We start from the raw sequence: 23458 nt of genomic DNA, 5'->3' as shown, positions 1-23458 counted from the left end.
AATTTGGTATGCTGAAATCGGGTGCTAATTAGACCATGAAAGCGGTTTAAAACTGTGAGCTGTCTTGGGAGGTTAACCGAGCGTTTACTGAGCCACTGTTTCAGCAGGTAACTAGTCTAGGTTTACCACCTTACCAATCAGACTAACATTGATTATAATCTTTTACAGTCATACAACAACCGGTAATATATCTATATAAAAGGAGAATTTAAATAAAAAGAAAGAAATCAGTTTATATTTGCAAATTTATTTTAAAGATTGTTCATTGAAATTTCAGCATATTATACGTGAGTTATAACTGAGCTGGTGCCTTATTTACGATTGTGAGACTGTGAGATTGGAATATTACGGAACACATAAAATATGGAGTCAAGATTGGGAGACTGGATACAACACTGCATTCATAAAACAACACACAAAGAACATTGAAACGCATGCAAGAGAAAGTTAATCACTACAAACAGATTCAAATTTTCACTTAAAGAAATTACTTTCGTAGCACAATCCTGTCCGTCTTGTAATTACCCTTCACGTGGTCAACTTGGTTTACAGAAAGCGTATAACTCCGCAATAATTTAGATAATAAAAATAAATTAGATCAAAAAGCAAATTACAAAACAAAAACCTCGAACTGGTTACTAACATCTTACTATTAACCTGATGGGTCAAACAGTTATATAAGCACGTGGTACTGGTCTCACAAAGTACACGCCACGTGGGTTGAACATAAAGAAAAGTTGGTATATTCAAAATCTTTTCAAGACGATACGTTATAATCACACAAGCATTTGCATTTAAGATTGATCTTACTTAGAGTTACTGACCAAGACGTGGTTCCACTTTACTCACAAAGTAGTAACAAAGCAACTACCGCAAATTAATCTGAACTGGACACGAGAATTACACTCCGCTGCAATTAAAGATAACCTTAGCTATTTTAAAGCTAACCCGAAATAAAATGATTAAATTCTCAGTTAAGCTGAACTTAACAAATCCATTGTCCTATGGACTTAACAGACACGCGCTTAGCCGGAGATCTTACCACTTCAGACGCTCGCTACCGCCAGACTGCTACTGCTGGACTGCCCTGCGCTACCACTGGACTCCAACTGCCTACTGCTCGGCTGCAACTCTCCAACTGCCAGACTCCCACTTAACTACCCAGCGTGCTCCTGAGAGTCGCTCACAAAGACAAACGGAAGGCGCCAGAGGGGCAGCTTCCTATACCAACATGACACGGGACGGACCGGACCATACTAAGAATGGAAACCTCTCTGCTTTTAGGAAGCGTAGCTACCTGTTTCAACGTTGGTCCTACTGTTCTCTAGCAGACAGCCTTGTCTGCTACCCTCAAGCATGCAGCTACAAACACATTTGATCATTCATCCTCTCACACAGAAGGGAAGGGGGATGACAGTATCTTATCATACACAGTATATAAAAGAAAGCGGATGTAGGTTCCGTATGAGACTGTGTGACATGAATTACATATAAGAATTACATATAAACTGTGCTTTAAAGTGTAGTAGTGTGAGAGATCGTTCTTGTTTACGTGTAAAAGTAACACGTTCCACTACTCAGTCTCCTCCCAGATAGTCAGAAACGCCACAGTAAATTTAGAAGAGGAATTTATTCCTTAAAAGACAACAAATTTGAGAAATTAAACATGAAAGGAATCCAACAGAGACCTTTCAATGGTACCAGATGTTATAATGACATGTGACCAAATAGTGAAATGAAAGTCTCCTGCCTTCCATTGTTACTCTGGCACTACACACAGATCAAGCTAGAGTTTTTTTTTTCTTTTTTTAAAAGTGTGTAAGATTTTCTCTTATCCATCTGCTACGTCCCTATGAATTACAATACTGTGAGATGATTCCACGGCACTGTATGGTCAAGCAGATCGCAGTGGGGATGGGAAAAACCGATGTGATAAAACTGAAACCGCTATTTTAATTCTGAATAACTAGTATTTTCGGTATTTGTTTGTTCTCGCTTATAGCAGGCGTTTTTTATTTTTTATTACTAATAACCGAGTAAAAAACCGAAATATCAATTAGTCGTAGCAGTGGTGCTAAAATTCTTCGTTTTTAAATACACTCCTGGAAATTGAAATAAGAACACCGTGAATTCATTGTCCCAGGAAGGGGAAACTTTATTGACACATTCCTGGGGTCAGATACATCACATGATCACACTGACAGAACCACAGGCACATAGACACAGGCAATAGAGCATGCACAATGTCGGCACTTGGTTCAAATGGCTCTGAGCACTATGGGACTCAACATCTTAGGTCATAAGTCCCCTAGAACTTAGAACTACTTAAACCTAACTAACCTAAGGACATCACACACACCCATGCCCGAGGCAGGATTCGAACCTGCGACCGTGGCAGTTCCGCGGTTCCGGACTGCAGCGCCAGAACCGCTAGACCACCGCGGCCGGCCAATGTCGGCACTAGTACAGTGTATATCCACCTTTCGCAGCAATGCAGGCTGCTATTCTCCCATGGAGACGATCGTAGAGATGCTGGATGTGGTCCTGTGGAACGGCTTGCCATGTCATTTCCACCTGGCGCCTCAGTTGGACCAGCGTTCGTGCTGGACGTGCAGACCGCGTGAGACAACGCTTCATCCTGTCCCAAACATGCTCAATGGGGGACAGATCCGGAGATCTTGCTGGCCAGGGTAGTTGACTTACACCTTCTAGAGCACGTTGGGTGGCACGGGATACATGCGGACGTGCATTGTCCTGTTGGAACAGCAAGTTCCCTTGCCGGTCTAGGAATGGTAGAACGATGGGTTCGATGACGGTTTGGATGTACCGTGCACTATTCAGTGTCCCCTCGACGATCACCAGTGGTGTACGGCCAGTGTAGGAGATCGCTCCCCACACCATGATGCCGGGTGTTGGCCCTGTGTGCCTCGGTCGTATGCAGTCCTGACTGTGGCGCTCACCTGCACGGCGCCAAACACGCATACGACCATCATTGGCACCAAGGCAGAAGCGACTCTCATCGCTGAAGACGACACGTCTCCATTCATCCCTCCATTCACGCCTGTCGCGACACCACTGGAGGCGGGCTGCACGATGTTGGGGCGTGAGCGGAAGACGGCCTAACGGTGTGCGGGACCGTAGCCCAGCTTCATGGAGACGGTTGCGAATGGTCCTCGCCGATACCCCAGGAGTAACAGTGTCCCTAATTTGCTGGGAAGTGGCGGTGCGGTCCCCTACGGCACTGCGTAGGATCCTACGGTCTTGTCGTGCATCCTTGCGTCGCTGCGGTCCGGTCCCAGGTCGACGGGCACGTGCACCTTCCGCCGACCACTGGCGACAACATCGATGTACTGTGGAGACCCCACGTGTTGAGCAATTCGGCGGTACGTCCACCCGGCCTCCCGCATGCCCACTATACGCCCTCGCTCAAAGTCCGTCAACTGCACATACGGTTCACGTCCACGCTGTCGCGGCATGCTACCAGTGTTAAAGACTGCGATGGAGCTCCGTATGCCACGGCAAACTGGCTGACACTGACGGCGGCGGTGCACAAATGCTGCGCAGCTAGCGCCATTCGACGGCCAACACCGCGGTTCCTGGTGTGTCCGCTGTGCCGTGCGTGTGATCATTGCTTGTACAGCCCTCTCGCAGTGTCCGGAGCAAGTATGGTGGGTCTGACACACCGGTGTCAATGTGTTCTTTTTTCCATTTCCAGGAGTGTAGACATTTTTATAATGAGAGTAATTCTTTATTCGTCAAATTTTCATTACTTCGAAATATTACTTTATTATAGAAAATGGCAAGAAGCAATCAGTTCTATTTTAATAACAGTATCGACAGGAACGAGCAGCAAACACTTAACTCAGAGGTGAAGCAGCATTGCCGAGACAATAATGGCCGTGCTGCCGTGTGTCGTGGCTTAAAGTACGCATCTACGTGCGTTGTGCAAGACTTACCCCCACCTGGTCTATACAGTAGTTTCTCATTGTCGTCGTCGGACATCTGTTGTACTGCAGAATGGCACCAGTCCTAGACTAAAAATATTGTTACGAAGTGCAGTGTCAATGAAGTACAATGCTTCATTTTCTCTAAAGATTAAAAACTTTTCTGCCACTTCTATGAAATAATAAAAGAAGGAAATTATGGTAACAGTAATAAAGTAAAAGTTTACCTAACAACAATTCATTCGTAGTATACAATAAAAATAGAAAGTAGCAGATCCACTGCCTGTGTCTACATAATACGCCTTTATCCGCTTGTAGCCCATGAAAACGGACAAATTAACATGAAAAGTATTCTTCAACCTCAGTTCTCAAACTTTAACACTGACTATTCGTAATGCCCGAATAACGGCGTGATCACCGATTACAACATGAATTTTCAGCAGTTTCAAAAAAATTAGAATCAAGAGGAAAGTACAGGTGATTTTTTTGTAGTATTCAACCACTTATCACTTTCCGAGAAAAGCAGAGAACGGTGGACGGACTAAGTTTACTTCATTTGTCTATTTAGTTTACTATTTTGATTCTATGTATCTTGAAATTGAGAGGGTCAAAATTTTTCAATTTTTGTTTGGTTTCTACGTTTATTACATAAAATAATAGGAATAAAAAACCGAAAATCGGTTATTTCAGAAGACGCTTATTTCGAGCGGTTTGTACAATCAGGTGAAACTGGCGTGGAAAGAAACCGGTATAACTGAAACCTGGTTGTTTCAGCGATAACCGCCATCCCTACATAACAGACGGTAGCTGTGCAGTGAGGCAGGTCCCGCGCCTGCAGCTATACTGTCCCGCAGCGCCGTCGCGTTCCTCTGCCGTGTGTCACGCAGGCGCTCATTGTGTCATCCGCGGCTCTTCTCTCCATTCATAACGTGGCGGCGCAGCGGAAGTCCTACCCGCTGTCTCTCCTCCACTCTCAGAACGTCTTTGCGACTACATACCCCACTGTGAGAACTACCAGGTATTCCCATGGTACAATGGACAATCATCCCTTTTTTGCAATATTCTGAAAATAGTAGATAATGATAAAATTATGTTACTTCCAAATTTTGCGCTTTTTCCCCTTAAAATGTAGCCTGTAGAGCATAATATCTGCGGAAAGACTCAATGTAGAATATCTGTGAGGATTCTCGATCTCCACTTCTACATCTAGTGAAACCTCCCCTCCCCCTCCCATCCTGTTCCAGTCGTGAATAGTGCGAAAGAACACACTTTCTGCAGGATTAACATCGAGTGATTTAGCAGGTCAGTCGAAGTGAGATAAAATGCCCACGTGCTCGTCAAACTGTGTGTGTGTGCAGCTCTGCAAATACGGCTGATATCTTGGAAGACGAGCGTGTCCACAGAATACTCATCATGAAGATGTACAAGATGAGGCTAAACTTAGTCACAGAGCATGTTGAAACTAACATTCCGGTTCATGTTCAAGTTAAACTCAGAGATCTATGACCACATATGGCCGAAACAAGGAGAGCCATTCGTAAAGTAAGGTCCGATCTGGCGCGAAATGGAAACCACAGTGAAAAGTCCATGAAGCTTTGCACAGATTTGTTGGGAAGTGTCTATAATATGCTCGTCGATCGTGTCACGTGGCTCTTCTCAGTTCTGAGAAAACAGTGCGCACGTAAATGTACCTAGATAAATATCCCCCACACAGTAGGCCGGCCGCGGTGGTCTAGCGGTTCTAGGCGCTCAGTCCGGAACCGCGCGACTGCTACGGTCGCAGGTTCGAATCCTGCCTTGGGCATGGATGTGTGTGATGACCTTAGGTTAGTTAGGTTTAAGTAGTTCTAAGTTCTAGGGGACTGATGACCACAGATGTTAAGTCCCATAGTGCTCAGAGCCATTTGAACCATTTGAGCCATACACTATGAGAGCCTGGTGAGAGATTTCACCTGTTGTCATGCATTCCACGAACATAACTGACATGTGTTTCCTTTTTCGTGATAATATTCTCGGCCGCACTCTTTAGAGGCAATGAAGATACTCCTGCAGTGTTTTCGATTGGAAGTGTTTGATCACGCACATTGGCTCCCCCTGAGTTTCATCATTACTCACGAGAACCGCTGGCTATGAAGACAACATTTTGGCACAGACAACGAGCTGTAGACCAGCGGAGAGAGTTGCTGAAAAGCGCAGGCGGCTGCCTTCTTTGACGAGGGTATTGGATAGTCGGTACACCGCTACGACAGATGTGTGAGTCGGGGCTGCGACTATGTAGAGACGTAACTGGAAGGTGTAGCTAACTACTGTTGCAAATAAACCTTTTTTTATTTTCGTTTCGCAGCCGATCAGACCTTACTTTCCGATTAGCCCTGTTATATCCCCGACACACTTCTGGTCCACGACTCATTCGGCCGTCGGTGCACTTGACGCCTTGCATCATTTGGAAAGAGACAAATTCGGAAGTCGTCCCATATGGGCAGCGGGTGGGCTCTCAGCGGAAACAAGGCGCAGCTCTTCAGCCATATGAGAGGAAAAAGTTAAAAAACATAGTATGAAATTGGACATGGCAGGGGACAAAATAAATGTTTGACATAATAAAAAGACTATATTCAGTTACTTAATTTAAGAGTTGCTTAATTTAAAGTGTAAAAGGCGGATTAGCTGATTAATTAAAAAAGAGAGGAAACAGCAGTAGAAAGTTTCATGAAAGATAAAGACAGAGGGACGGGAGCATAAGTTAAAAGAAGTAGAAAGCCAGTCTAAAGTAAGGAGTGGGCCTGGACTGCGAGGAAGAGGGATGTCATGGGGATGTAGCAGTTGGGGTAGTGCTTCGGAGGGTGTCTGTGTGTGGGCTGGTGGATAGATGGGGAATTCTGGAGAGCGAAGAGCGATGCCATACTCGACCGAAGCTTGGGATGAGAGTGGACGGCGCTGAGGAAGGGGACCTGACCGGGGGAGGTGGGACGAGATCTTTTCAATCTTGTAGGATGGGTACATATCAGGGCGGATTTCATGGTCAGATAAGGGAAGGCGATTGAAGTTTCGTTGGAAGATGAAGTGGGGAGTGTGGAGGTGTAGCGTTGGGGGAATGTGCGCGACAAGTACCAGGAGCAGTGAGCACGTGGAAACTAAGGGGTGGATATTGTCAAGTTTGCAGGGATATTCGGAGATGTTCAAGAAGGAATAGGAGGAAGGGAAATTTGGTAATCTGGAGAGGATGTGGATTGGGGTGGCGGTGGAAGAGGGGAAGGGTAAGCGGTTTCGAAAGGCTAGGAGGAGTGCATGGCGTTAGAGGATCTATAGGGCCTGATAAAAGGAGGAAGGAGCAGACGTCTATGCCGCGACTAACATGTTGTCCAGTGAACTTACATATCGATGTGAAGGTACAAATACTTCGAAAACGACACGCCGCTTGTCAGCAGGATACCGTTCAGAGAGACGGTGTAATTATTTTCTAAAGGGAACTGTTCACACCGTACGAAATAGGACTGATTTGGAAAGCGGCGGGCTCCGCGATGGGTAACGTGCGCGACGTGGTTGTAGCAGTGACGGTAGCCGGGAGCGAGGTGTCGCGGAGAACCGGTGGCGCGTGGGCCGCTACAAGGCGCTGTGCTAACGGCGTGTGTGCCGTGGAACTCGCCTGCCGCTGTCTCCCCGCCCCTCCGCGGCCAGCGCTGCATAGCAATGAGGCCCGCCTTGGGCGGTCCCCTGCCTGCCCCGGGCACGTCGTGCAGTAACTGGGCCTGCGGCTGCTGACAGCGAGCACTCACACAGGCTTCAGCAGCTTGCGTTCCTGTTTAGCGTTCTGTACCTCAGTCGGCAAATATTGAACCCTTATAGGATCATTTTGTTGTCCATCTGTCTGTCTGTCAGCCTGTTTCCTCACAAATGGTTAGCGCTACAAGATGAAATTTGTCATTTACTGAGCTCTACGGTCCATTAGCGGTGTCAGAAATTTAATCTTCTAAGTCAATACAGTCAAAAGATACGGCCATTTATATCGCATATTTTGGTACTCGAAAAGTCATTCATCAAAATCTATAGATGTATTACCTATACACATAATTCAGTCAGAGCTCCAGGTCTATTCGCACTTGTCCGGTTTGTTAATAGTTCGTCGCCGCAATTAAAGCATTTTTAATAAAGAGAAGTAATAGAAATGAGAAAAGCAAGAAATCAGGATTGATGGTCACGAAGTAGATAGAGTTAAGGAATTCTACTACCTACGCAGCAAAGTAAACAATGACGGACCGAGTTAGGAGGATATCATAAGCAGACTAACACTGGCAGAAAGCGCATTCCTGGCCGAGAGGAATCTGCTAGTACCAAACATAGGCCTCAACTTGAGGAAGGAATTTCTGAGTGTGTCTATTTGGAGCACAGCATTGTATGGTAGTGAAACATGGGCTATGGAAAAACCGGAACTGAAGAGAACCGAAGCATTTGAGCTGTGGTGCTACAGACGATGTTCAAAATCAGGTGGAATGATAAGGTAAGAAATGAGGAGGTTCTGCGCAGAATCGGAGAGGAAAGGAATATATGGAAAACACTGACAAGGAGTAGGGTCAGGATGACAGGACATCTGTTACGACAACAAGGAATGACTTCCATGGTACTAGAGTGAGCTTTAGAGGGATAAAACTGTAGAGGAAGACAGATATTGGAATACATCCAGAAAATAACTGAGAATGTTGGTTGTAAGTGCTCCTCTGAGATAAAGATGTTAGCAGGAGAGAAATCCGTGGCGGACCGCATCAAACCAGATAGAAGACTGATGACACACGCAAAAACGACACAGGCGTGGATGCAAGAAGGGGATCATATAAGTGTCTCGGTTCTTAACCCCATCCCCCCCCCCCTCACTTTCCTAATAGTGTTAATATTTTTATATATATTATTTTCCAAATGCTCCAGCTACTTCTCGGAAAATGCAGTATTTTGAGAACTAAGTCTCTAAAATGGTAATTTCTAAAAAAAATTACAAGCTTCTATTCACACAGGACACCTTTTAAATGCTTTCGTGAGGGTTTGCCCTCATGGACTAGTTTGAGGCTTGACTTGCTCAGGAGAACTTTCCGGCAGTTAAAGGGATCCATTATAGACTGACCACAACTGATGTCAACGTCATCTCTGAAGCGGTTCTTGAGTCCACAGGTCAACCGACAAACCACGGGAATGTGAGGAAACGCAAAGAAGAGGGGAATAGATGCCCCACTAACAGCAACAGTAAAAACAAATAAAGGAGTTAAACAAAACTGCTCTTTTCCCCCAACGCCTCTTAATATCAATGTAAGCGAGGTCACGGTCAGATGGAAACAAATTTTCAAGTATGGTATAATGCTCTCACCGCAATGTAGATGAAGTATTATGTTACATGCAGAAGATGTTTTTCTGCAACCGACAGAAGTTAATTTACAAAGAGGGCTATACATCTTCAGAAATACAGCAAAACTAATGGACTGATAATATATCCGCATAAACGGAAAGGAAACTGAAATAAATAGCAAAATATTGGAGCAGATACCCAGACTGAGTAGGAATGGTCAATATTCAGAGATATGACAGAAACGATCATTCGAAACAGAAAAGTCTAGTAAACAAGTGTTCTAAAATGCATATCTTGGGAGCTATGAGCATCTCTTCAGTTTCGATACTGCGAAACAAATCTTTTCTATGGGAAGCTCTTTGCTTTCCATATTTTGGGAGGATATTGTATGGATCAGAATAAGAAAAAGTTGTGCGGCAGACATGGGCTGTAAAATGCATACCTTACGAGCTACAAGCATCTTTTTTTTCTCATTAGAAGAGATACGTTTCACAGCAGCGAAGATGAACAAGTGCGTGTAGCTCTTAAGATATAATGAGTTAAAGGTGGGTACCTGCTCCAATATTTTTCCGTTCGTCTCAGTATACTTTTGATTTATAAAGAGACGTTATCATTACATATTGTTTTGCAGTGTTTCTTAAGATGTATAGCCCTCTTTGTAAATTATGTTCCGTCTGTTGCACTATAACAATATCTTCTGCATGTAACATACTACTTAATCTACACTGCGGTGAGAGCATTATAACATACTTGAAATTTGTTTCCACCGTACTGTGACCTCGCTCACATATATTTGGAACAGTTCACAGAACTCTGGAATACAGAACGAGAAAGGGAACTAAAGAGAAACTTTATAAAAACTGGCGGTACAGCTACTATTATATTGAAATAAGACGTGGGTTCTCTAGAAGTAAAATAGAAGGCAAATTACAACTGAACAGAGCAGTCAAAAGCCGCATGAACAAAATACAAAATGCAAAATGCAAAAATAAGACAAGAACTGCAAATTTTCGATTTGGAGAGCTAAATTGAAAAATGTAAGGTCAACCGGGGTAACCCATTACAAAGAAAGCAGTAAAATCGTCTGTCTAGAATCACCATGACCTATAAACCCACTGGACAGCTAATACGTTGGACGTCCGAGGACAAGATGGTTTCCGGGAGACGTCGTGCAGCCTGCTCCATCATGTAGTGAAGAAGAAAAAGATGATTAGCTAAGAAGACATAACGCAAATACTAACTTTCCTCAACGCAGATGGGAAACGCGCACGCTCACATAGCTGCAGACTTGTGATCAAAGTCTTAGACGTAACTAAAATACTAAAAGTGGGGATGGACACACTTCGATTTTATACCATATAAACGTTGAAGCTGTCAAAGTTTGTTCCCATTATACTTCTTAAATCTATTGCATGACACAGGTACTTCTCAAATTTTTAGTCAATTGCATTTGAGATGATGTATTTAACTGAACTGCATTACGTTGGAAGTTAAGCTGAATCGACGTACTAAGTACTGATGCACACAAATTAAATAAAATATTTAATAGAATAATAATAATACACGTACACACAACCAATCCGTAGATCAACGCCAGAAGACAAAGTATCTTTCATATTCAATACGGATGGAAGAAAGACTCAGCTGTAACTTTATAAATACAATATATTTATAACTATTACCTCCAAAAAATCAAACTGCAACCATGGAACATGGCGATCTGAAAACTGTGTTCCGGATGAGTGGCATCCGGAATGGCAGATCATAGGAGCCCTATACGCTACGATGACAGCATGACCTACAGAGCCAGAAGAAGACTGGGAAAAAGAAGTGATCACAGCCTCCGTCCGATACAGTGCAGTTGTGTCAGGGAAGATTTGACGGATCATCAGAAAACATCGCGTTAAGACAGTCTGCTCCTCATCAACTGAACCTAGCCAAAACGAGGGCAACGCTAGTTAGCGTAAAGGATTATCTCGGCTGACGTAACGCCAGGGTATACGAAATTCCATACCAGTGAGGAGTGATGTTCATAGGCCAAACGTTGTGCTGACGTGAACACCACAGTACGCCCGATTACAACAGTCAAACATGTTGTTGGCCGGCCGTGGTGGCCAAGCGGTTAAAGGCGCTACAGTCTGGAACCGCGCGGCCACTACGGTCGCAGGTTCGAATCCTGCCTCGGGCATGGATGTGTGTGATGTCCTTAGGTTAGTTCGGTTTAAGTAGTTCTAAGTTCTAGGGGACTGATGACTTTAGAAGTTAAGTCCCATAGTGCTCAGAGCCATTTGAACCATCAAACATGTTGGCTGTTGCAGAGCACAACAGTCCAAGCTACGAGTCAGTATCGGTCACGATGAAGCAAATATTAGGGGCTCTGTCACAGAAGAAGACATCCAAAGACGAACTGGTAAACTGTATCTGCGGCTACATTTTCAGCAAGGTATCTGCTCACAGTACGATTAGGACAAAGAATTAGGCACCCTAGCAGCACGGGTGACTCTTAAACAGTTACTAAGTCAGCACAGAGCAAAACAATAAGCGTGCATGAATGACGGTACCTGAGCTCCGCGTGACATGATTAATAGTCACCTAGCGTGACTAATCAGATTCAGAGTACAAACGTATTAATCAGCCAGAGAATGATATCCAAGCGGCTTCCTCCGGCCATCCAAACGAAGGTTGAACTGAGCCCAGTTTTGTGTGTGTGACGCACGAGGAACAAAAATTTTATTGCGTAAATTTTAAATAAACAGGGTGCGTTTAGCCTAGTCTCTACACTAATAAAACACCACAACTAAAATGTGGGAAAAGAACGCCGACTGATTTAAGATACATTTAATTTAGGAATGTATACATTAATTTTCCAGTCCCTACTGTATAACGTCTTTTCAAGTTACCATCAAATTTCCTAGCTTCTGAATACTCACTGCAGAAATGTGGTCGATGATACGCAGCCTTAGATGCTCAGCACCAGGTAAAAAGTTATTTAAACTACACCTTTCTACAATATTCTTGTGCCCATTGTCAGTAGAAAACAAGATATGTCAGTACCATCGGAGTTTTGAGTTCTACCAACACGATGACCGATTATTATCGAAACAGATGCTACAGCTTATTTCCCACACTGCTGTATTAAGACATTTACAGGAAAACATGACAGCTGCAATGAACATGCACACATAATAAGAGGACTGTTGTCTGCTACAGTTCTATATAAGCTTTAGTACAGCGGCAGCGTAGTTTCAAATAGTGTATCGTCAAATCTATCTATAGATCAACAATATTCTCAGTTTAACATTACCAGTTCATGTGCATGTGTTCAATACACCGATTTTTAAGGAGAAAAGTTTGACATTTACTAAAAACATTTACGTTCTTACGACACCAATCTTAAGCAGCTGCTTGAATTTCTATGATGCTAGACAGCAAGCGCAGAGTGCTGACATTTCAAAATGCCACAGTTCAGTTTAAATGTAACGTGTTAGTCACTGCATTCGTAACTGCGCGAAAACGGAAGCCATTAAAGCATAACCAACAGACACTGTGCAGACTGTAGCATTCAGTGAGGACTCTGCGAACAGAACACTCGTGTCACTACCAAAAGTAATGGGTTGTCGTAGTGAGCGTACCGGTCACAGTCACAAACGAATATCGTAGCATTCGCTGACGAATTTAGATTTTAAGAAAAATTATCTAAAACAAGCTCACGCTCGTTTTCCGAATTCATTCTTACAAATGCCGTAAGGACTGAGATGTTACAGCCTGGAACGCTATGTAATTTAAGTACCTATGCTGATATATTGTGTCACTTGATTATACATCGTTATCGGTTTGTTTTTCACGCAAAAACGTGGCAGTCATTGTGGAGAATAATTTATCGTTTCGTTTCTCCGTAGCTGTACTTATGTACTTACCCCTTGGAAGATATATCATTGTTGAATAGTAGACTCGAGACCTCCAAAAATTAGTACCTTTCTTTTTCACAGCGAAAAACAGAACATAAAGAACTCCATAGACAATGTCCCAGCATGAGCTCGTGTCGATATTATTGTCAACTGCTTTTCGCTGGCACATGTGTTTGTTTAACCGCTGAAGACTTGTGCCACGAATTAGGAAAAGAGCCATTCGATCCCGCTAGGATATACTGTTGTTATATGGCAGCTTTACTCCATGCGTAAGTTTAAGGGAAAATTTATGTTCTGTTCGCCTCGGATTATCGTAAATAAAACGCCGTTACAGAAGTTAGAAGTCTGGTGAAAGTACATAACTGGCATTACTAAGGGTCGTGATGAAGCGCTCTTTCTCCTTAATAAATTACGAGACGCCAGTCGTAAAAGTTAATCTCTGGTTGTATAGTGCATGCCTACAAGGCCTGTGGTGATCATAACAGAGGTAATGAGCTGATGCTAAGTGCAGCGATCCCACAATCGGCGAGACATGAGACCTTCGCATCGTATGTTAACCGTTGTCACACTGCCCCAATGCTCAGAGGAAAAGAACTAAAATAAAGGAGTTCCTGCTGCGAGCTCTTTCGCTCATTTCTGTCTTAATCCAGAGAGATTCAGAAGAGTAAAAGTATTTTACTTTTGGCCGAATAAGAGTACGCGATGTCCCCATAAATTGTGACAAAGTTAAAACCGTGTCGTGGGCCGGACGGGGCTCCAAAGGGGGTTTCTGTTTTTCAGTCAGTGCTGGCTCCGATCGAAGCACCAGAGACCTTAAGCGAACGGTTTAAAAGCTTTAATCGGCCACTCCTATTTTATGATTCTGTGAAAATATCCCCACACCAGTGGTGAACAAATTTAGCGAAGAGTATGAAACAACCACAGCCCGTGGATTGTAATCCACAAACATTATTTTACTCTTGGCGGCCTTTATGCTATGATGAGCACTGATTGAAAATCAGTGACAAGTTGATGCTTCTAATCGGTCCACAAGGCATTCCGGATAGATCGATAGAAAAATCAGTGCCTGCGAAAGGGAGGTGTCCTCATTGGTCCCAAACCGGTTCAGTCTTTTAACTTGTCTCAAATAATCAACACAAAAGTTAAAAACTAAACAATAGAAGCAGCGTATGTCAGGACGCCAGTTTTGTGTTACACTCAGTAACACACCGAAGTCTGCTAACAAAGGTACGATCTTAGGGGGTATCAAAGAAAATTTTTGCCTGGATAGAAGATTCCTTGGTAGCGAGGACACAGCATGTTATCTTGTATGTATCCACAGCTGTAGCAGTAATTTCAGACGTACCCCAGGAAGAAGTGTTGGAATCCTCACTGTCCATTTTGTATATTAATGACTTAGTAAACAACGTTAACAGTAACCTCAGACTTCTCGCGGATTGTGCATTTATCTATAATAAAGTACTGTTTCAAAAAGAGGTGTAAAAATATTCATTCAAATAGTGATAAGATTTCCAGATGGTGCAAAAAATAACATGGTTTAAATGTTCAGAAATGTAAAATTATGAACTTCACAAAACGGAGAAAAGTAAGACTATAATATCGATAGGTCGCATTTGAAACCAGTCTACTCCTACAAATACCTGGATGTACCAGTTTGTGGGATATGAAATGGAACAATCTCACGGACTCATAGGTAAAGCGAGTGGCAGACTTTGGTTCATTGGTAGGATAGTAGGAAAATGTAATCAGTCAACAAAGGAGACTAATTAGAAAACAGTCATGCAACCCAACCTAGAATGTGGCTCATACCATATAAGACTAACAAGGGACAATGATCGTACACAACAAGAGCAGTAAGAATGCTCACAGATTTGTTTGACTCACGAGAAAACGTCAGTGAGATGCCGTAAAACATGAACTGCCAGTCACTGCAAGATACACACCAACTATCCCACGAAAGTCCACTTACTAAGCTTCAAGAACTGGCGTTTAGTGAAGACTCTAGAAATAGCATACAGCTCCCAACTTGTCGCTCTCGTACAGACCTCGAATACGAGATGATAGTAATTGCAGCACTCATAGAGGCGTTAAAGCAATCACTGTCTCTGCACTCCATAAGCGAATGGAACGGAAAGGAGTCCTAATAAGTACGTCAACCACAAGTACCCTCTGAAATTCACTTGACAGTGCTTTGGACAGTGTGGATGCAGATGTAGATTACGTCCGTGAATTTTTTGTATGGACTGGGAGTCATTTGATAGACCGAGAGGGACACATTGAACCTTGGCTGTGCAATGATTTTTCGTGACTTCCATCGACACTTAGCCACTCAGTCTTATGTTTTGTTTTTACGTGAAGGGTCACACACTATCATGCATAAATTTCGCATACGCACTTTATCGTCTACGACTCTTCTAAGTACAGTTGGACCCAATGAGGCAGGAGTTGCACGATAAATGTTAATGGCTGTTTGTGGTTAGACAGTGTGATACTGACAATGTCAAATCACGGTTATCACAATTTTAACAAGAAGAAGTAAACCTCGAATTTTTCTGTCGGCAGTAAACTAGGCGTTCCTACTAAAAGTGATTTTGTTTCGCCTCTTTAGTATGCCCGTAGCGACATAGCATCAGTAATATTCTTTCCAAATATACATTTTTCTCATGATAAGGTCAGGGATGATTGGATCAGTCATGAAAATAGAAGCAGAGCTAATTTCCTTTCCCAAGAATAGAAACTATTCCCCGTTGCTCGTCCTTTTCTATTCACAAACAGATAATGTTGAATTATGTTTGACTTCACTAATATATATTTATGCTTAATCAATCTTACTAACACGCCACAGTGTGGTCACATTATTCCTTTCTATGTACCGTCTCGGGCCCTTTTTGATCTATCAGCTCATTGATAGTAAGTATCCTAAATATCTGTCCTCAAATACAGCATTCCTACATCAAGAACAGTCATAAGACACTTTATCTCTACATTCCATACTAATTTCATTCCTTCTCCTACACCCGATGCATGTACGCCATGCCGTCCTGTGTTGCTGATGCTTGGTTATGGAATAACTTGTCACCCAGCATCATAGAAGTTACACGTTTCTCCAATTTCAGAAACAAATTGATCGCTTATCTCTTGAAATAATGATGGTTCCCCCTTGACTTCCACTGAGACAGTGTGCACCACCATCTGCAATCTCAAAATTTTAGACACGCTGCTTCCCGTTGTTTTTGTTTCTTGTTGTAGGTTTAGATTTTGTATTACAGTTCGCGTAGTAAAAGTTAACCAGTTTTTGTAATATAAATCGAAAGCATACTCTTATGTATTGCCATTTTTTGTATCTACAGGAATATTAATTTTTAAAACAACATAATTTTTTAGTTCTTTTTTCACAATATTTTCTTCCTACTATGTTCTATATTGTTTGAACTGATTTTAGATGAAAATTAGAGAAATTAAACAGTAGAATTGCAACAATTTATACAGAATTTAATTTTTCCCTGTATTGAAAATTTCACGTTTATTACAAGAAAATCAACAAACGATATTTATGTTAATGATAAGAATGGGTGGTACAATTACTCTTGTAGATGAAAGTGTGCTGCCCAATTTTTGTTAATTAAACTGTGTACATATTGAATTAGTTGTGAGATACAAAACACGTCATTTGCTTCTCTTACTTACAATATTAATAATAAAATTTTTAAATAAAAAGAGAAAGTTACACGGAACAGTGATGTACCACTATCGCATTCTCATATGTGGTCACAAAACAGATTGCATTTTAAGTCTATTTCTTTGTAACTTATCTTGATTTTCAGAACTGTCTTGTTCCAACAGGTGATTGTGTTATTGACTAACGCGTAGTCTTCATCGTTTTCCTTTCTCAAACTGTCTCGAGAATCATAAGCAGATAACAGTGCACTGACGGTCCATGTCTGGTTCCTAGATGAGATTTAAGGCTCAGATGTTGCAATGACAAATAGTGGATAAACTGCCGTACATCAGTGCCCTCCAATGTGGCGAGATGAAAGTCAAGTGTCCAACAAGCCAGGCAATTGTATTGCTTTTAGCGTCACGGAAAAATTTCCAATCTGGTCGCAAGACTTTGTCTACGTTTTACATGTTTATGGTGGTTCTCGTGATAATATCGTTTTTTTTTCACCCAGTTCCAAGTACTATTTATTTATATAGATAAGTGTTCTATGTTCGCTTCAATGCTACACATATTGCGTAAGGCTAAGGAGGTCGGTTTGATTTTATATTTCGCAGCAAGCCTTGGGTAAGTTTTGGTGATGACATCTAGCCACACAGGTCTAATATTTGTGAGTAAAATCTTTGCCTGCACATTTCTCCAAACTTGTGACGAATTTGTGTGGGGATATTTTATTGCCATAGGGTGCATAGGAACGCCTTGTATTAATTGTTGGTATACTCTTGCTGAAGGTTCCATCAGTGTGTTCTCTGTTTCTATGCAGTAGATGTAGACATATCTGTAAATTTTGCATTGTGGATCGATATATATCGGCGGCCTTAGATCTGAAGGTTGAAACACTGGAAGATCTTTTCTGTGATGCTTCCTGAGGCTGCCCTGATTTTATGCTTTAGGCGTCTTGTAATGTAATCGTTGCATGGATTTCTCAATCCTGCCCGTCGTTGATACGTGGGTGTCTGTGCTGAGGAAAGACAATTTCAAAAAAAATTGAACCTCCAGACATGCCACGCTGCCAAGGAAAGTACATGTCACGAGTTGTCACATATCAGTATCTAAGTCTACCCTGTGAAGCTTAAGGTGTTTAGTCTTATGAAGGAGAGGTCACGAAGACCTAATCTCATGAGGATAAAGGACAATGTAAATAAATAACTAAACGACTAACATTAATAGCACTCCACACACATTTTTTAAATCTAAGATTAGGCAAGGGAACCAATTTTGGAGTGTAAAGCGGTGAGCTACGACATAGTACTGTTTTGTTGGTTTTTAATGACTTGTGCTTGCCGAGGTCTCGTAATCAGACTAGCTTTGTTCTGTTGTTGCGTTGTCGTCTAGAGGGCGGCGATTCGGAGAGTTACCACAAGAACAAGGCGAAGCGCGTGCGCACCACGTTCACGGAGGAGCAGCTGCAGGTGCTGCAGGCCAACTTCCAGCTGGACTCGAACCCGGACGGCCAGGATCTGGAGCGCATCGCGCAGATCACTGGCCTGAGCAAGCGCGTCACCCAGGTCTGGTTCCAGAACTCACGCGCGCGCCAGAAGAAGCACCTGCACACCGGCAAGATGAAGACACAGAGTGAGTACGCTTCTGCCAGCAACGAAGCCTGAAAGAGCTGCTTAAAGCTTTTAATGTGTTCGTCGTGTTCCGATCCGGAATTAGTTTCTAGTAGTAGTGGTGGTGGTGGTGGTGCAGGCGGAGGCGGAGGGAGGGAAATCCTTGTTTCTATATGAAGCTGATATCTGTCATCCTTGGTTCTGGTTCTCTTCCTCCCTCCCACCCTCATAAATACTCGTACACTCCAACACAAAAAACGAAGCACCGTGAAAGGATTAACCGAATGGGACAGAAATCGGTAGACGTGACGTACCTGTGCATACAAACAAATGACTACAATTTTGGAAAAGATGGATGATTAATTCAAGAGAAACAGCTTCACGAATTGAGCAAGTCAATAACACGTTGGTCCACCTCTAACCTTTATGCAATTAGTTATTCGGCTTGGCATTGATAGATAGAGCTGTTGGTAGTCCTCCTGAGAGATATCGTGTCAAATTCTTTCCAATTGGCGCATGAGACCGTCAAAATACTGAACTGGTTGGAGGGCCTTGCCCATAATGTTCCAGACATCGGTAGACGTGACGTACCTGTGCATACAAACAAATGACTACAATTTTGGAAAAGATGGATGATTAATTCAAGAGAAACAGCTTCACGAATTGAGCAAGTCAATAACACGTTGGTCCACCTCTAACCTTTATGCAATTAGTTATTCGGCTTGGCATTGATAGATAGAGCTGTTGGTAGTCCTCCTGAGAGATATCGTGTCAAATTCTTTCCAATTGGCGCATGAGACCGTCAAAATACCGAACTGGTTGGAGGGCCTTGCCCATAATGTTCCAGACATTCTCAGTTGAGGAGAGATCCGACAATCATGCTGGTCATGGTAGGGTTTGGCAAGGACGAAGACAAGTAGTAAAAGCTGTCGCCGCGTAAGGGGGGGGGGGCGGCATTATTTTGCTGAAATGTAAGCCGAGGATGCCCTGCCATGAATGGCAATAAAACGAGGCGCAGAATATCGTCGTCGTACCGCTGTGGTATAAGGGCGCCACGGATAACAACCAAAGGGGTCCTGCTATGAAATGAAATGACACCTCAGACCATAAATACTGGTCGTCGGGCCATATTGTGGGTGATAGCCAGGTTGGTATCTTATCGCTGTCTGAGGGCGTCTCCAGACCTGTCTTACATCTACATCTACATCTACATTTATACTCCACAAGCCACCCAACGATGTGTGGCGGAGGGCACTTTACGTGCCACTGTCATTACCTCCCTTTCCTGTTCCAGTCGCGTATGGTTCGCGGGAAGAACGACTGTCTGAAAGCCTCCGTGCGCGCTCTAATCTCTCTAATTTTACATTCGTGATCTCCTCGGGAGGTATAAGTAGGGGGAAGCAATATATTCGATACCTCATCCAGAAACGCACCCTCTCGAAACCTGGCGAGCAAGCTACACCGCGATGCAGAGCGCCTCTCTTGCAGTCTGCCACTTGAGTTTATTAAACATCTCCGTAACGCTATCACGGTTACCAAATAACCCTGAATCCAGCGGGCTGGAATCCCATTAACTAGAGTAAAACTGTCTTCAGTGACGAGTTCCACTTTCCGATGACTAACCAAGGAGTGTCTGAGGACGCCACGGACAGCGGTAGGATACCGCCGTCTAATCATTTGTTTATCTGTACATGTACGTCGGTTACACCTACCGATTTCCGTTTCATTCGGATAATGCCTTCGCGGTGCGTCATCACTTTTTTCTTTTTTTTTTTTTCTTAGAGTGTATAACTTGCCATCATACCCACACTTAAGGTGCCACTGATGCCTAGAACTTTAACAGTAAAATACATGAAGTGTTTCAATGTACGAGGGTCACTCCAAAAGAAATGCACACTATTTTTGTAAAACTACAGTTTTCATTCAGCATGTGTGAAAGTTTTACAGTGTGTAGATGCATCCTTCCCGCTTGTTTTCAAACTTAGTTCAACCTGTTCCCGTGAGTGGCGCCGTCACAGCATTTCTTCGAGATGGCTGCTACACTTCACGTTCGTCAGAAGCAACATAGAATTCCTGTGCTGTGAAAACGAGACAGTGGGAAACATCCACAAGAGGTTGAGAAAGGTGTATGGAGATGCTGCTGTCGATCGCAGTACAGTTAGACTGTGGACAAGCAGGTTACGTAATGAAAGCGGGCACGGCAATATTGAGGATTGTCCTCGCAGCGGCAGGCCTCGTACTGCACACAGTGCAGACAATGTGCAGAGAGTTAACGAATTGGTGACTGCTGACAGACGCATCACAGTGAACGAATTGTCACGCTACGTTGGGATAGGGGAAGGAAGTGTTTGCAGAATACTGAAAGTGTTGGCGTTAAAAAAGGTTTGTGCCAGGTGGGTTTCCAGGATGTTGACAGTGGCTCACAAAGAAACTAGAAAAACGGTATGCAGCGAACTTTTCGAACAGTACGAGAATGGTGGAGATGAAATTCTTGGAAGAATTGTGACAGGTGATGAAACATGGTTCCATCATTTTTCATCAGAGACGTAGAGGCAATCAATGGAGTAGCATCATGCAAATTCACCCAAGAAAAAAAAATTTAAAACCACACCTTCTGCTGGAAAAGTTATGGCTGCGGTGTTTTTCGATTCCGAAGGACTCTTTCTTGTGGACATCATGCCAAGTGGAACCACATAAATTCTGATGCATATGTGACGACAATGAAGAAACTTAAAGCTCGACTGAGTCGTGTTCGACCACATCGGCAAAGTCAGGATGTTTTGCTGTTGCACGACAATGCACGGCCACATGTCAGTCAAAAAACCATGGAAGCGATCACAAAACTGGGATGGACAACACTGAAACACCCGCCTTACAGTCCTGACCTGGCTCCATGTGACTATCATCTCTTTGGGAAACTGAAAGACTCTCTTCGTGTAACAAGGTTTGAAGATGATGACTCCCTTGTACACGTTACCAAACAGTGGCTCCAACAGGTTGGTCCAGAATTTTGCCGTGCGGGTATACAGGCGCTGGTTCAAAGATAGCGTAAGGCAGTTGAGAGGGATGGAAATTATGTGGAGAAATGAAAATATTGTTCCTAAAGGATGTATCTACACACTGTAAAACTTTCAAACATGTAGAATAAAAGATGGATTTAAAAAAAATAGTGTGCATTTCTTTTGGAGTGACTCTCGAAATAACAATTTATTTACACCATTGTTCACTACATCGCTACAACACTTCTTTCAAGAAAACACAGTTCACAGAAATATATAATCTGGAAAGCATTCATTCGAAAATTTGAGATTTACATGTGTCATGCAATTCATTTAAGAATTATAATGACTGAACGAATTTGACAACGTCATAATTTACACGATGTAAAATCGAAGTGTGTGCTTATACTGGAGTGCAAAACCTAAGGCTGAAAGTCATTTACCCATGGAGCATCACTGCCAAGTTACGTAGCTCAAAGAAACTTGGACCACACTTAGAAAGAGGTGCTGCAGAATAGTACAGAAAGTAACTGAAAGAAATACGGAATGAGACGAACCGAAATGATTATTCAAAGGTAATAATTAAGCTAAAATCACGGTGAGTCATGTTGGTCTCCAGCACGTTACAAAAGCCGGGACATGTTCCTTAAGAGGTCCTGTGGTCACCATGGACGAAAATGCATACTCGGCAACGTGCTCCCATGGTGGCCACGAGGTTGGTAAGCATTCCTTGTGGCAGGGCGTTCCATTCCTTCACGGCGCTTTTAATAACTGCTGGATGGTCGTTGGTACACGTGGACGTTCTGCTATTCGTCTCTCCAACGCATTCCACACGTTCTCGATGGAATTGAAGTCGAGGGAACGGGCAGGCCCTTCCATTCGCCGCATATCCTCTTGTTCCTACAGCTCGTCCACCTGCGCTGCGATGCGGCCCCCTTCTGTCTTGCCTTACTCAACTTACAGGACTTTCCAATGGACTCGTACGATCTATGTCACATTTATTGTAGGCAGCAGGTATGGTTAACGTTTGGATGGGTCCCCTTACGTAGCTGGAGTGTTTTCTGCAGCCTATCAAGCCGCAAGCCCATCCACATAAGCCAGCCCTCAGTCACACAACTGAAAAGTACCTTCTCGCAATTTTCTGAAGTCCTTGCGATTTTATATCGAGAAGTTTCCATACTACTTTATTCTTAGAAAGTTTGATGTGGTATTTGGAAGTGGATGTTTGTAACTCTTCTAGTAAAACGTCCTTTGGATCGGCACCTGGTTTATGTACAGTCGTGGACAAAACGAGCGACACCCCTCCCCTTTTCGTTATGCTGATCCGCACAGCTTTGAAGTCTGCTACACAGCATAACAGGCAAGGCGACGAAGTGCTACCAACATATTATGCACAGGTGTGAAATTGACAAACTATCCGAATTTTCTCACACTTTTTTCAATCATGTGTGTGACTATACTAATGCTGATTAGTGTGTTAAACACAACACGTAAATATAAGATATAAATGAAAGAAGAAACGCTAATTAGTATGAACTGTACCAATAAAAATGAATATCAGCTTATCGAGATAACATAACTGTTTTAGTAAGACAAAGTACCCGAGATCGTTACGAATTAGCAAAACGGGTTTTAAGGGCTCGGTAGACAGACAAACGGTGAAGAAAGTGAGACTAGTAGGGTTCCAAGTTTACCGATTTAGGTGACGAAATCCTAACAACGAAAATAGCTAAGACAGTTACTGAAGATGAATGCCGCATAAATAATTCCCCCTACTCTTCATTGGAAATGTTCTAGTTGCAGTCGATACATCAGCATATTACTCGTAGATATGCTTTCGATCCAAATCACGTTTGCAGGAATGCAAATAAAATCCATTTGCCTGTACACGTGGTAATTCAGATCCCAGTATTAATGCCACCGCGTTTTAAAAGTGCGAGCATTCCCATTGCAAGGTAGATTAAGAAACACTTCGGCTAATGAACGTTTTCGGGCTGTGGCGAGTAT

At 43.0% G+C, this 23458-nt stretch overlaps 1 protein-coding gene across 1 annotated transcript in view; it reads left to right on the top strand.

The window, feature by feature from the left end:
* The window catches only part of LOC126248406 (LIM/homeobox protein Awh), a 345532-nt gene that overhangs the window by 297388 nt on the left and 24686 nt on the right, over window positions 1–23458 (top strand). The window contains exon 4 of the mRNA XM_049949364.1: window positions 18235–18474. Within this exon, the coding sequence (XP_049805321.1) occupies window positions 18235–18474 (240 nt within the window). The remainder of the gene's footprint in view (window positions 1–18234; window positions 18475–23458) is intronic.

The sequence above is a fragment of the Schistocerca nitens genome, chromosome 1 (genome assembly GCF_023898315.1).
Source record: "Schistocerca nitens isolate TAMUIC-IGC-003100 chromosome 1, iqSchNite1.1, whole genome shotgun sequence".
In the NCBI taxonomy this organism is placed as follows: Eukaryota; Metazoa; Arthropoda; class Insecta; order Orthoptera; family Acrididae; genus Schistocerca; species Schistocerca nitens.
This window is presented reverse-complemented; position numbering and strand designations above follow the sequence as displayed.